Consider the following 14,976-nt stretch of genomic DNA (forward strand, 5'->3'; position numbering starts at 1 on the left):
TCCTGCGCAGGAGGCCATAATCCCAGCACTGTAAGCGTGAGTTTACAGCGTCAGAGAAGACAGTAAGCAGGCAGGGGCATTTAACTGCAGAAAAAACAATTGCATGTCTCTTCTGAAATAAAAGCCTGCTTGCTTGGTGTTTCTTACAGTAGAATGTCAGTTTCTCTTTAAGAGAAGTCTGCTTATCCTGGTGTAAAAGCTTTAAGAACTGTGCCACCTGGTAATATTATTCTTAGACTAAAGTTAAAGCAAGAACTTAAGGCCAAACTAACTTAAAGCCAGCAAAGCGACCATTTTAGCTTCTGTTTGATCTGCAGTTGTAATGTTGCTGCACATGTGATCAGTTACACTGTTTGGTTGATAATACACTCAGATGTGGCTTTTAACATTTACAGCATGCCTTTAATGTAACTGTTTTGGGAAACCATTAAATCAATGGGTTTTGTTTCTCTTTACCTGACCAAATTGTACTTGTTGGAAAGGTTTACATTGAATTCATAATATGGTTGTTTTGTCTTTTTTCAGTTAGTGCTGCGTCCCCCTGCGTGTGGAATGTGTGTGTAGCCAGGAAAGCCCCAGTTGTTGGTTCAGATAGCAGTTCTTCTGGTGGCTCAGACAGTGAGGAGGAAGAAAAAACTAATATAGTGACTGAAACCATCAGCACTGGAGCTGGACATGAAACTATCAGACTCACCATGGACACCAAGAATGAGAAGGCCACATTTAGTAGGTAAGTTAGCATTCCTTTAGTCTGAATAGGTGTGCATTAGCAGATGGGAAGGGAAATGTAGCCAGTCAGTAAGCCTGTTTGTTCGTTAACTTGGAGTAATTTAAAGGTTGATTTGGAAAAGTATTTGAACTGTACAAAAATAATTTATTATGCTATTAGGAGTGCTCTTTTGAACAGTGAGAATCATATAGAAGAATTTCATATGCATATGAGGCAACAACAAGTGTAAATTGAATGCAATCTTGCATGGCGTTAAGTGCAATAAACAGAAACAAAATGGGGCGGACTCGATGAACCACTTGGTCTGTTTTTGCAGTCACTCTTCTATGTTTCTATGCATTTTAATTTAGGAATGCATGACAAGCAGCAGCAGTAGCCAGGTTACCTGTTATGACCTGTGACAAAGTGGTCCATCCTGGTTGGGTTTCAGTCCATTTTATGTTGGTTTAAGGTTTCTTTATAGAAAATGTTTTACAAACATGTTCATATTTTTATTCAGATGTATGGGATTCAAAGATTTTTTTTTTTTGGTTGAACATATTTATCCTCCAAATATTTAACAAGCTGCTGTATTCTGTAAAAATACTGGGATCTACACTGGAATCCTCACTATTTCACTGTTTTCTTAATTATCTTCTCTTTTCCGTGATATTTTCTGTCTCTTCTCACTCCTGTTGTGGGTACTGCTCAGAATCTTTACTCCTGCAGGGTATGTACAGCATGCCAGGAAAAAGAATTTAAATGCTCCAAACACCTAAAGGAGCAGGGAGAGTCTCATTTCTATATCCATTCTCATCGAATGTTTGGCTAATCCACCAAATATTGTGTGACTGACTGACTGCCCATCTCATGCATTGGCTCATCATTCTTGTTCAATAGAAAACTGTTGCTAATTTAATGTCCAATTAAATAATTTTGAACACAATTGTACTGTAGTGCAACTGAGAAGTCGGTATTGTTAAACCATATCACAGTGCAAACATCAGTGATCTTGTAAGGACCTTGGACATAGAGCCAGAGCTCTCTGTACTTGGTATGTCTGTTTGTAATGTAAGCTGAAATGTCCTTCGTTGTGAGGTTAAAAAAAAAGGTTAAGAGTTTGTGTACGTAGGTAATTATGTTTTACTTTTAACATACGTTTGGAAAAAAGATTGCTTTCAAAACCTTGAACACTGGGTTTTCATTTTGAATTGGAATGTACAGTATAGAGAAATGTTAACCGAAAAGCAGTATGAATGCAAGATAATTGCATGGTAAAGCTATACAGCATTTTACTTGCTACCTGATGTACACAAACTCTAAAGCTGGCCTTAGTTAATTCTTTTTTTTTTTTTTTTTTTCGGCCACACAAGGTGGAAGGAGGAATCTTCCCCTGCCGGGACATTGTGTTCTGACCGCTGAACTCTCTGCTATCAGAATATACTGATCAGCAGCTGCAACCAAAAGTTGGCAAGGTTTCCAACATTCCCATTCAGAAATCTATCGAATGAGCAACTTCTTCTGTCGAACAGGAACAACTACACATGTATTGACATTTGGCTGGTCCCTGCTGAACCGTCCAAATTTCCATACATCTATGGCCAGCTAGCTTTTAGGCTGGAATATGCTGATTGCAAGTAAGTTTCTTGCTGTAACTGGTGGCTGAAGAACAGTTAGATGAAGCCTGCTCTGACAGACATGTGGTCTGCCTTTGCTGGACTCTGCTCCTGAAAATGTTAGTTGCCTGGCTGTCATGGGAATCCAATGGCTTCAGTACTTTCTAATGCACTGAACTGGAACACACATGTAAATCAAGAGTTCTGACTTAATTGTGGCTTACTTGTTCCTATTCTGGAAGTCAGAGAAACCACGTAGCATGGATGACTTCTATTCCTCATAGTGCAGATTTCTGTAACATTCATTATGCAGAAACAATTGTTTTAGCTGCATTATATCTGGAAAGGCACTGGAAGCTTGTGTGTGTGTGTGTGTGTGTGTGTGTGTGTGTGTGTGTGTATATATATATATGTATATGTGTGTGTGTGTGTATATATATATATGTATATATATGTATGTATGTGTGTGTGTGTGTGTGTGTGTATATATATATATATGTATGTATGTGTATATATATATATATATATATATATATATATATATATATATATATTATGTATGTACGTATGTTTCGGTCTGTACAGCAAAGACCATTAGCTGCTCCTTTGTCACTTTCAAAAAAATTGTGTCAACCATTTGCATTTAACGGCATAGTTCACCTTTGCCAGAAAAAGGCTTATGCAGGTAAGGGGTGTCTGTAGATAAAAACAAAAACTGAATAATACCCGTGCTATAGGTGTAGGCCATTTATGTACCTCCTGAAGCCTGACTGATAAACTCCCAGAGATAGTATTACACACTGCCTTTTTGCTAGGTTGTTGATAAGAGACTCCTAGCACATATACTGTTAACCTCCATCATCACAGGAGCAAGCCCTTTCACTGATTCAAACACCCTCATGCACTTTCTCTTCTCTGACTCAGTAGCTCTGAGCTCAGCAGCTTGCTCCTGTGATGGTGGGAGTCTCCCAGCAACATCCTAGCAACAAGGAAGGATGAGATGATGCAACTTCTGGTAGTATTTCAGTTGGGCTCCAGGCAGTACGTTTCACAGTTTGTTTTATCTACAGTAGGCAGTTTTTCGGTAAAGGCGAACGATGCCTCTAAGCAGAGTCAAAGTGAGTGTTTACCAAGGGAACGTTTTACATCTTTAGGGTCTTGGATTTTAGTCTTTGTTTTGTTGAATTAGGAATGCTAGTGAATTTCTGCCCAAGTAGATCAGTCATTTTCTGATTCCAAATAGATTTTGCCTGAGTCTGCAAAGTGCTTTTATTATCTTGATGGCCCGAGGAACTTTCCTGTCAATCAGTTTAAATACCACTGCACGCATTAATGGGATTATACACAGATAAAAAGAGGACACTAACAAACTCTCTGTTCCAGTACTTCCTCCCTCTTTTCTCATAAGCTTTCATGAGACACTTTTTTTTTCTTTCTCTACTTTCCCAATGGAAGTGGATCACGGGTACAGTGTCAGGCTCCTGCAAACACGTCCTCCAGCTTTCTTGCTTGTATCTCTGTATAGGTTTTCTGTTTTGAAAGCTGAAGGAAGTCTCAACAGGACTTGTAGTTTCTTTATTCACAGATTGTTGTGAATGAAAGATGCTGCTGTACATGTGGTGCCATAAACATCTGCACTGCTTTTGAATGTAACAGAGGGTGTGGGGAAGTGGTAACCCACCTGCTATCACAGTAAGGGAGGATTAGGAGGTGCAAGGGGAGGTGATAGAGCATGTTACACCCTAAATACGGGTGTACCGTATAACATGCTCCAAAATACACTTGGCTTTTAATATCAGATTCAACAAACAGAACAAGATCTCAGTGGCATTGTGCGATAAGAAGAAAGGCATTTGTAAAACATATAGCAACATCCATAGGAATCCCAAGGCTTTATCTGTCCAAATCTGAACTTGTATGGTTATTTCTATGCAGTTTCATGCTCAGGCACGACAACGTTGAATCAAGTAAGATTGACATACAAAAAATTGTCTCTAGTGTGATGTTAGAGAAGATGTTGCGTAGAGCTAGAAAGGGAGAAGGGACAAGTCAGGGGGTGAAATAAAGGTAAATGATGGGACTAGTGCAAGCAGTGGTGGCACTGTTAATCTCACGCACAGGTGCACAGGGAGCAAGTTACTAGCCACTAAAGAGGATAGGAGCCAAACTATAGGGTCCTTCCCTTTTGGACACATGCTTCAAAGTTCCCATTTCCGGGTGGTATAGTATTATCCAAGGTTCCCAGATCTTCAGAAACTGTGCTTATTCTAGGATTCTGGTGTGCCTTCCATTGACCATAATACTGTACACCCTGTGTTTAACTTTGGAAAATGAAATCTGTTTTTTCTTTAAAGGACTCCTGGATAGGGTTAAAATCAGTACAATAGCCATGCTTGCATAGGTAAACAAAGCCGCTAATGTCATTTTCAAAATAAATGTAAAGCTTGGGCAAAACTCACTGTTTAAAAAAGTGGTGATGTCATTTTTGCCCAACTTCTAATCCCCGAGTTCTGGGAGAAAGGATCCTAAAAACGACAACATCACTTCCTGTTGGTGTTCCTCGCTGCTCACTGAGACTACAAAACTCATCATGCGATGGGATTTAGAGTCTTCAGTGGGCAGGACTATGGGTGTATGTGCGGTGGATCAGTAGTGTTCTATGACACTGCCCACTCTTCTGTCATGGGATGCAGAACAGACTGGGAGCCTCCCTGCCCAACAGTGTAACTATGGAGTACAGTGGGCGAATCAGACCAGACAGTCTGAGACACCCGGGTCCGCTCACTGGAACGTTGCTGTCAATGGACTACAAGGGGAATGTACCAGACCGTTGCCTGGGGGGGGGGGGCTGTTTGTGTAAGGGAAAAGGGCATATCGGCCATCGGTCTTGTAAACAGGATGTGAGGGGATAGAGAGCGGTTCATGCCTGAAAGAATGCTGGATTTCTCACTGACAACAGAACTACACAATAGCACTGATAATTTGACTGGCATAGAAGCACCTGTACTTACAGGTAGGTCCATATATATTATTGGTACACAGGCACAATTTTAGTTTTTGTCAGGTATTTGCCAAAACATATTCACGCTATAGTTCTATAATGGATATATGCTGAATGTGCACACTCTCAGGTTTAATTTGAGGGTATGTACATCCAAATTGGAGGAAGGGTTTAGAAATTACAGCTCTTAAGAGTAGCCATACCTTCTTTTTCAAGGGACCAAAAGTAACTGGACATTTGAATCTAATAATAAATAAAATGTTAATTTTTAATATTTTGTTGAGAATCCTTTACTGGTAATGACTGCCTGAAGTCTGGAATCCATGGACATTACCAAAGACTGGGTTTCCTCCTTTCTGATGCTTTGCCAGGCTCTAACTGCAGCTGTCTTCAGTTGTTCTTTGTGGGGCTTTCTGCCTTTTGTTTTGCCTTCAGCAAGTGAAATGCATGCTCAATTGGGTTGAGATCAGGTGATTGACTCAGGCATTTCAGAATATTCCACTTCTTTTCCTTCAAAAGCCCCTTGTTTGCTTTTGCAGTGTGTTTTGGATCAGTGTCCATCTGTACTGTGAAGCGCTGTCCATTCAACTTTGCTGCATTTGGCTGAATCTGGGCTGACAGTATATCTCTAAACACTGCAGAATTCATCCGGCTGCTTCTGTCACATCAATACATACCAATGACCCAGTGCCACTGGAAGCCATGCATGCCCATGCCATCACACTGCCTCCACCATGTTTTACAGATGACAATGTGTACTTTGGATAATGGGCTGTTCCAAGCCTTCTCCACAATTTTTTTGTCCAATTACTTTTGGTCCCTTTGAAAAAGTGGGGATTGCTACTCTTAAGAGCTGTAAATCCTAAACCCTTCCTCCAATTTCGATGTATATACCCTCAAATTAAACCTGAGAGTGTTCACTTTCAGCCCATATCCATTATATAACTATAGCTTGAATATGTTTTGGTAAATACCTGAAAAAAACTAAAATTGTGCCTGTGCCCAAATATATACGGACCTAACTGTTTTATATATATATATATATATATATATATATATATATATATATATAACAGAGTTCTGCTTTAAGCCTCCCCGCCAGTATATATTTGCTGCAAGCAAAATATGACAGGCAACTGATTGCCATTTCCTAGTCAACACATCAGTCCAGTCACAGCACACCAAGGACTTCTTAGGGATGTTCCTGTGATATAATGTCTAAAGAAGGAGACAGAATACCTTAATCCAGAACTGTACAGCAAATGGACATGTTCCTTACAGCAAAGCAGACCCAGAAACATTGTTCAAAAGTGCAGGATTTGTATGGGAACATCACAAGGCCATAATTCTGTTTTCACAGGCTTTCATTAATTGATCACAGTAACAGTACCAGGAATGATTACAAGGTGGGGGGTTGGGGTCATGTTATAGTATTGTATTTTATGAAGACACGTTTTTTTACTCTTGATATTAGTCAATGGTCTCTTTGTCAGTCACATGCAGGAACTAATGTGGCTGGTGTATACAAACTAGAGATGGTGGTGGTTCAAGGTGTACACTAGCAGCGATACTCTGCTTCTATTTGATAGATTCCAGTCCCCGAGATTCTCCCTCCTCCTGGCAAGTGTTTGAAGTGTGCTGGATGTCCTCAGGGTGGTAGATAGCTTGCATTGCATGTCCCACGCATTTCACTACCTTTGCACTGCTTTGCATGGTGGGCATGTAACTAACAATGGAAGCAGCTGGTCTGTTTAGTGTCCTTTGTGCAAGCAATACACCCAAGCTATTTATTTTTTTTCACCAGTATTGACCTGTATTTGAAATTGATGAATAACCTGTTCTGGATGGCTTGACAATTGCTATGTGTTTTTATTGTCGCATAATCTATTTTTGTGAGATAACTAATATTTGCTTCCTATTAATCAATGGATATTCAGGAGTTGAAGGAAACTAGACAAAACCGATGTTTTCTTGGTTCCCATTTTTTATTTTTGCACTGAACACCTCCAAATAGACATATTAAGTACCCTGTTTACCCTGTGAGGTTGTCAAGCATGTCCACACCAAAAATACCACACAGATACACAAAAAATATAATAATTTTTGTAATAAAAAGAATATCAATAGGTATGTAGAAGCATTTGCGCAAAGTTTGAATCATGGGCTGAATGATATAAAATTGATTTAAAAACCGTAAATAGTTGTGTTTTTATACATAGAACTACATGCAAGCTGGCAGTTATCATGTAGAGGTTAAGGTGATCTGTCATCCCAGGCAATGTAAACAGAGCATACAGTCAAATAATGTAAAAAGAGAGGTTGTGTTCAGTGAAGAAAGGGTTTGCAGATCTGGATATATTGGCATGTGAAGTTGTATGAAAATTTCCGTTCTAATACCTGAGTTGCCACCTGACCCCCACCCCTGACCACCAGGTAATTCTATTTTTTTGTGGCACTGTGGATTGCATTGATGAAACAATTGGTAGGCTTGGATGACGAGAGTGAGGTCAGGTGAGACTTGCAAAAAACTTTGGCTCTTGGTACTTCCTAGATACGCAGATGTTTTGTTATTCTGTATTTATAGGCTTTAATATCTGCTAATGTTGAAGGTTATTTTCTAATTACTGGAAATTATCTAAAAGTTTATCTTAAAAAAAAAAAAAAAAAAATGGTCTCTGCATTAGAAAGTTTGTAATCCCCTCTCCAGGTGGCCCGTAAAGGGTAGCTCCACTTTCGTGGAGAAAAAATATCAAATTAGCAAAGAAATATAGAGAGTATACAGTTGCGACACAAGTCATATTATAATTGAATGTTGTTAAAAATTACCTTTCTTTTTCAATCTGCAGTGCTGTAATTTTCTGTAAAATGTAATGCAATATGGCAGCCTGGAGGTGTTCTGTACACAGATGGTGTACAGTACACCCCTAAGAAATGTAATTTTCTGCTTGTGTGATTGGCTTATAATTTTCCCAGAAGTTTGCACTAAGATACAAGTTGGAGTTTGGACATCCCCTGCAACAAAAATATCATTTTTTGGTGAGATACTCCCAGAGGGAAATCCGTGTCTAAAGAGATGCAGATCTTGCCACTTTCCTCTTTAGAGCCCTGCAGGTGCATCAGCTGATTGCTAATTATAAAACCATTCCCGTACAGAATCACTATGCAAATGACAAACAAAAAGCTATTTTCTTCAGAATAAAAAAAGGTAGGAATCTGCAAAAAAGTTTGTTTAAAATCATTGCAATATACATAGATCAACCAGAAGGGAATGCGTTTTTTTTTTTTTTTGTTAAATGCTTACCATAATTTTTCTTTCCTGATGGACTCCATGGCAGCAGGAGTACCCTCCCAATGCCATGAGTAGGCTAGTTATGGAACACGGTCTCTGGTGAGGAGCAAAGATTTATGGGAGTGGGGTCCTATAGGAGAAGAGAGGGTGGGACTAACCCATACGTATGCTGCCATAGAGTCCATCAGGAAACAAAAATTGCGGAAAGTATTTGATAGGAAATTTTTAGTTTTCTTCAGTCCTCTCTTCTGTTGAAACTCCAGAATTTATAAAGCTTGTCTGAGAGTTCAGAAAACAGAGGACGGCGAGCTGAAATGACACACTGCAGAGCTCAGTAAGGAGAACTCTGAGAGTTGATTGGAGGGAAGGGACCCCCTTTTACATAGCACACAGGAACAGAGCCAAGGATGTCAATCAGAGGCTATGCCCTTCCCTGTCACCTTTTTTTTTCTCTTGGTGTCAGGTAAACTTGTCAGAAGTGATTCATGCTAATAGCAGAGGAACAAACAATGCAACAGACAGAAATTACACTTGCTTTGTTAATATTTCATGTCTGAGGTTTACAACCTCTTTAACTAGTTGCCGACCGCAGATAGCCGAATGACGGCTTCACTGCGGCCGGCCAGTTCTGGGTGGACGTCATATGACTTCCCCCCAGAACGCGCTGGGGCGCGCACCCGCCGATCTCCGTGATCGCTGTGTCCTACGGACACAGCTGATCACGTGATGTGGTAAAAGGCCGATCCCAGCGGCCTTTTACCACGTGATCAGCGGTGTCCAATGACACGCTGATCACAGGGAAATGCAAGTGCCGGTTCTCGGCTGCACTTTCCTCACGCTGTCAGATCGTGAGGAAAGTACTGCCGAGAACCGGCAGTTGTCACAGCGGGGATCGACACCGATCATCAGGACACTGATGATCGGTGCCCAGCAGTGCCACCTTCAAGTTCCGCCCACCTGTGCCCAGCAGTGCGCCCACTAGCTCCGCCCACCTGTGCCCAGCAGATCACCCACCTGTGCCCAGCAGTGCACCCACCTGTGCCACTCTGCAGTGTCACACACCTGTGCCCAGAAGTGCCACCTACCTGTGCCCAGAAGTGCCACCCACCTGTGCCCACCCACCTGTGTTCACCCACCAGTGCTGCCCACCAGTGCAGCCCAGCAGTGCTGCCAGTCAGTGCCACCAGTCAGTGCCCAGGGGTTGTGCCAGTCAGTGCCGCCAGTCAGTGCCCAGCAGTGATGCCAGTCAGTGCCGTCTATCAGTACCCATCATCAGTGTCGCCTATCAGTGCTGCATATTAGTGCCGCCTATCCGTGCCACCTCATTAGTATTGCCTATCAGTGCCCTTTATTGCTGCCTATCAGTGCCCATCAGTGCCGCCTATCAGTGCCCATCAGTGCTGCCTCATCAACGCACATCAGTGAAGGAGAAAAAATACCTGTTTGAAAAATTTTATAATAGAAACAAAGAAAAAAATGTTTTTTTTTTCAAATTTTTTGCACTTTTTTTATTTATAGCGCAAAAAGTAAAGTGCCCAGTGGCAATTAAATACCACCAAAAGAAAGCTCTATTTGTGAGAAAAAAATTATCAAAATTTCATATGGGTACAATGTTGCATGACCGCGCAATTGTCAATCAAAGTGCGGCAGCGCTGAAAGCTGAAAATTGGCCTGGTAAGGAAGGGGGTATAAGTGCCTGGTAGGCAAGTGGTTAAAGAGAACTAATGATGAATGGGCTTATGCAAAAATCTGAACATTCCACAGGCATACACATAAAAAAAAATTGATATTTGCCCCCTTATTTACTTTTTCAAGTTTACCTAGGCTGTCTGAGAGTGAATAAAAAAAGATGAGTCGCCTGAGAGGCCTTCTGAAGTCTGACAGCTACTGCTGCCTCAATTAATGCGTATAACATATACTGCCTTCCAGCTCCTAACAACAATAAGATTCTTAAATGCAGAACTTTGTTGCTGTTCACACTTTTTTTGTTACCAGGCCTTGTTATGTAGACTGTGTTTTAAGCATGGGGTTAAATAGACATTTTTCACCATGTTCCAGGAGCTGGAATTATCCTCAGAGTAAGTCCAGCCTAATGAAGGGCAACTTTAAATTTTTCATCTATAAGACTGCACATTATGATAATTCAAGGAATAATATCCAGATTCCTAAATAAAGCTGGTCGTAGATGGATAGAATTTCGACCAGTTAACAGGATCTGGCCAAATTTTGATTCCTGTGTGGCTGTCTTCCTTTGTGTGATTTTCCTGGTGTTCCTGCCAGTCCATCTGCTTTCCTATTAAAAACTGACCACACTAAGCAGAACACACCAGCTGTGCTGGGAACTCGGCCTGCTCTCCTCCAATGATCAGACTTGTCGTGACACATGCCTTTGCTCAGCCTTTTTTTTATAATTTTTTTTTTTTTTATATCTATACACAAATGTTTCGCCTTTCTATTTTAAACGGAATGGGTTGTTTTGCAAGGTGAGGGTTTACATATACATTAAATGATTCCAGTTTTGAAGGGGACAACCTGACTGGCCTGTATTGTTTTCTTTTAAGACAATTAATATGGTTTTTTATTTTATTTTTTGCTTGCCCTATTGTGGCACTGCTTTGGGACATCCCAGTAGGCAATGATCTGAAGCAGAACTGTGTTCTCCAATGAATGATTTTGAAAGTAGGAATGTTTGCACTCACTGTAAAATACTTTTCTCTGCGTTCATTGGGGACAGCACCCTACCCTCTGGTCATAATGCTGTTTGTGTGTTTTAAATATTTTGGTTTTTGCACTGCTGTGTGATTTAACTACGTTTTGTTCTAGAGATGCTCCAAAATTTCGGCCACCGAAACATATCAGCCGAAAATGCCAATAGGAAAAATTTAGCTGATACAGGTGTCAATACAGGATACTGTGTGTACTGCAGATGTAAGGGGGGGGGGGGAGAGATGGCTGAGAAAGGCAAGAGAGGAGCAGTGTATACAGTGACTGGCTGTCACTATGGGGTTTATTTACTAAAGCTGGAGAGTCCAAAATCAGACTCCCTTCTGCATAGAAACCAATCAGCTTCCAGGTTTCATTGCCAAAGCTTCATTGAACAAGCTGAGGTTAGAAGCTGATTGGTTTCTATGCAGAAGGGAGTCTGATTTTGGACTCTCCAGCTTTAGTAAATAAACCCCTATATGTCAGTGCTGGTTTTTAAATGCAATTTCCGGCTAGATTCTTTCTCTTCACTATAGCTCACAGAATTAGCTGTCACTTTCCCCCAAGCTAAAATAAACAGTTTCCTTTTAGTTTCTATCTGCAGAAAAAAGAAACAAAGTTTCCTTTAGCTCCGGGGAAAGTGACAGCTGATTCTGTGATCTATAGCGAAGAGAAAAAAAAAAAAAGCCGGCAATTGCATTTAAAAACCGGCATTGACATAGTGACAGCCAGTGAGGGAGCCCCTCTGTATACACTGCTCCCTCATTGTATATGCTGCTCCTCTCCTGCCCCCTCCCTTGCACACACTGCCCCCCACCCCCTACCCTCTACAAAGAGGACCTGTCACTCATATGCTATCACATAGGGGACTATTGATCGCCTATGTGATAGCAATAAAATCATAAATTAAAAAAATAAACAAAAATATCAATGAAAGTAGAAAAAAAATTTGGAGCCTCCCCACTCCCACATTTTTGGCCACATGCATTCTGAATTTTCGGTATCGGATTCGGCAACAAAATTTTCATTTCAGTGCACCACTAGTTTGTTCCACAATGTGAAGGGGCCACTCCTGGGAAATATTTTGTTTTTGAGTGGTACCTAGCTGCCTCCTTCTGCAGGTAGTATTATACCCAGTAGGGTGATGACTCAAACGCAGAGCGGTGTTCTACAATGAATGGAAAGAAAAGGATTTCTTCAAAAAGGATGTCAGCAGTGGCAGCGGCCATATTACAAAAAAATCTTTTGGTCAACTGTTTTTTTTTTCTTTTGAATGTGTACACATTTTTAAACTGATTTTTTTTTTTTTTTTAATATTTAAAATTTCACTGGAATCAGCCATTAGTTTACTACCTGCTGGTTGCTAGGGTAAAGATGAAATGTTTGCAGCTTTCATATATAACTTGCTAAAAAATAAAGTTTGTCATTATCTTAATATAGTAAGGAAAAAAATCTATAAATTTTCTTTAAAATACAGCTCATGTGCATGTGTAGGGATTGATTTTATGCACAGGGTTGTTCAATGTCTGTGTTTTCCTATGTTTGACATTTATCCTTTGATGTGAAAATGGTGAAATATTAGCCGACATTTGTTACACCTATTTTTATAGCAGTGACTTCTCCTCCCACAGTAATCCTGATGGCTTAGTCATTGATCAGTTGACAATTGCGGATGTCAGATGTACAAAGGAAAACCATCCTTGTAGTAGTAGCCAGGAGGATGCATCCCAAGAGCAGTGTTCAGTTGCTGCATGCATCAAAAACACACAAGGCTCTTGCAGAGAAAAAAGGTGAGATATTTTATAGAACTGATATTTTTGGTCAGTAGGATTAGTTCTTAATTAATTTTAGGTTTTTTGCAGAATTTATGGGAATAATAAAGTGTATATGAAATTTCTTGTAAAAAAAAAAAATCATTAAACAACATGCAATAGTGATATAAGGGAAAATGCTTTACTGAGGAAAATAATTAAGCACTACATCCCAGGCTATGGGTAGGGGGCAGAGACTCCTTGTGAAGATGGACAGCTTTGGTCAGTGTCACATACCCTAGCTGCTTTCATTCAGAATGGGCAGGACCGGGTGGAGGGAGGTTATGTAAAGAGCAGTCTGACCACATCTCTCCATCTCTGATTACATAGTTTGTCTGGCTGAAAAAAGTCCATCCAGTAGCAGCTTCTGTGCTGTCACTCAAACTGTGCAGGGCTGACGGGATGTTGGCAGCTGTTTTGACTGCAGTAGTACAGACACACACTCTTGTAACTTCAGACTAGAAGACAGATGCAAAATGATCACAATAGAATGGATCTGCTCCATCCATAGCCTGGTCAGATTGATAACGTCTGTCTGACAATTGTCCATGCCTGGGGTGTAAAAGGTGGACAAGGCTGAAATGTTCTGCCCAGGACAGGATCTTCTCTGCTTCACATTGCAGCAAAACTTCTGGTTCCTTCGGGATGGAAGATGTGGCATCGTCCAAATACATCTGGATTGGATGACCCTTCAGGCAAGAGGCTCAGAGGTGCAGGGGCAGCCACATTGTTTTATGTTTAAGAATTTGATCGGGAAAGGAAATTCCCTCCAACATTCAAGTCCCTTGCACCAACAGGGTGCCTAGAACTCCTCTTCAGCATGACAATATGAGATCGTTAGGATTTTCCAGAAGACAGGAAGAGAGCCAGGGTATCAAAATGGCAACTATGCCAGTGTGTACCCTTATGATTCACAGTATAGGATAGCACTGAAAGATGGGAAGCTTACCCATGATGTGCATTCTGACAGGTGGTTTACCGTAGAGCAAAGCACCATGTAGAATTTAGACTCAGGGCTGGATCTGCAGAGCAAGAACTACGCTGGAGCACACTGGAAGAAGTAAAACCTGGGAACTGGATCACACTGGAATGGATGTGAGTGAAGAGTTGGATCAGGACTCACCAAAGTTTGAAAATGGTCCCATGTGTGAGCAGGTGATGCTGGATACCCCAGGGTGCAGAGCCTAAGAGCCAGCAAGTTTTTACCAGGAACCCCCTAATGGTGGTTTGGGCTTAACTAGGAAGTAGATCTTGAGCAGGTATGTATACTGTTGGTAACAGTGGGGTGGAACAGGTCACAAACTAACAATCCAGAGATCAGGGCTGGCTGCGAACAAGGTTGTCAGGATACAAGCCACAGCCTCGGTCAACTAGTGTGACCAGGCCAGCCCAGTCACACTAGTGCAGCCTTTCTCAACCAGGGTGCCGCCAGAGGTCTTAAGGGGTGTTGTGGGGAGAATGGCTGTCACTTAAACCCCCGAGCTCCCGATCCCCAGCCGCACTGTACGTCGGCACTGGGAGCCGTCACACCACTAGGCAAAGGGAAGTCGAGTGTCTTCTGTGCTCTCTGCCTCCCCCTAGAGTGCAGTACCCAGCTGTGTGATGTAAGATACAAGGTACTGTAACTTTATAGGGCTGTATGTGTGTGTGTGTATTTTACTTTTAATCTTGACTCCCTAGTCCTGTCCTTTCAGAGCTGCTTTTTTAGGACAATCCATTCTCAGATCGCTTTTCAGAGGCATTTGACAGGTGGTAAAGAGGCAATATATTGCCTCCACCACCTGGTTTAACCCGTAAAAAAACGGCACCACCACACCACAACTGTGTGCAATGCGAACACAGTTGCG

At 41.3% G+C, this 14,976-nt stretch overlaps 1 protein-coding gene across 2 annotated transcripts in view; it reads left to right on the forward strand.

The window, feature by feature from the left end:
* Window positions 1-14,976, forward strand: part of PPP6R2 (protein phosphatase 6 regulatory subunit 2) — a 150,322-nt gene that overhangs the window by 120,806 nt on the left and 14,540 nt on the right. The window contains exons 22-24 of one of the 2 annotated variants that reach the window (XM_089676975.1): window positions 526-730; window positions 1,422-1,439; window positions 12,950-13,108. In XM_089676975.1, the coding sequence (XP_089533101.1) occupies window positions 526-730; window positions 1,422-1,439; window positions 12,950-13,108 (382 nt within the window). The remainder of the gene's footprint in view (window positions 1-525; window positions 731-1,421; window positions 1,440-12,949; window positions 13,109-14,976) is intronic. The other variant, XM_089676976.1, reaches the window with a different exon arrangement.

The sequence above is a fragment of the Staurois parvus genome, unplaced genomic scaffold (assembly GCF_062004578.1).
Source record: "Staurois parvus isolate SC_StPar_1 unplaced genomic scaffold, SC_StPar_1.0 ptg000175l, whole genome shotgun sequence".
In the NCBI taxonomy this organism is placed as follows: domain Eukaryota; kingdom Metazoa; phylum Chordata; class Amphibia; order Anura; family Ranidae; genus Staurois; species Staurois parvus.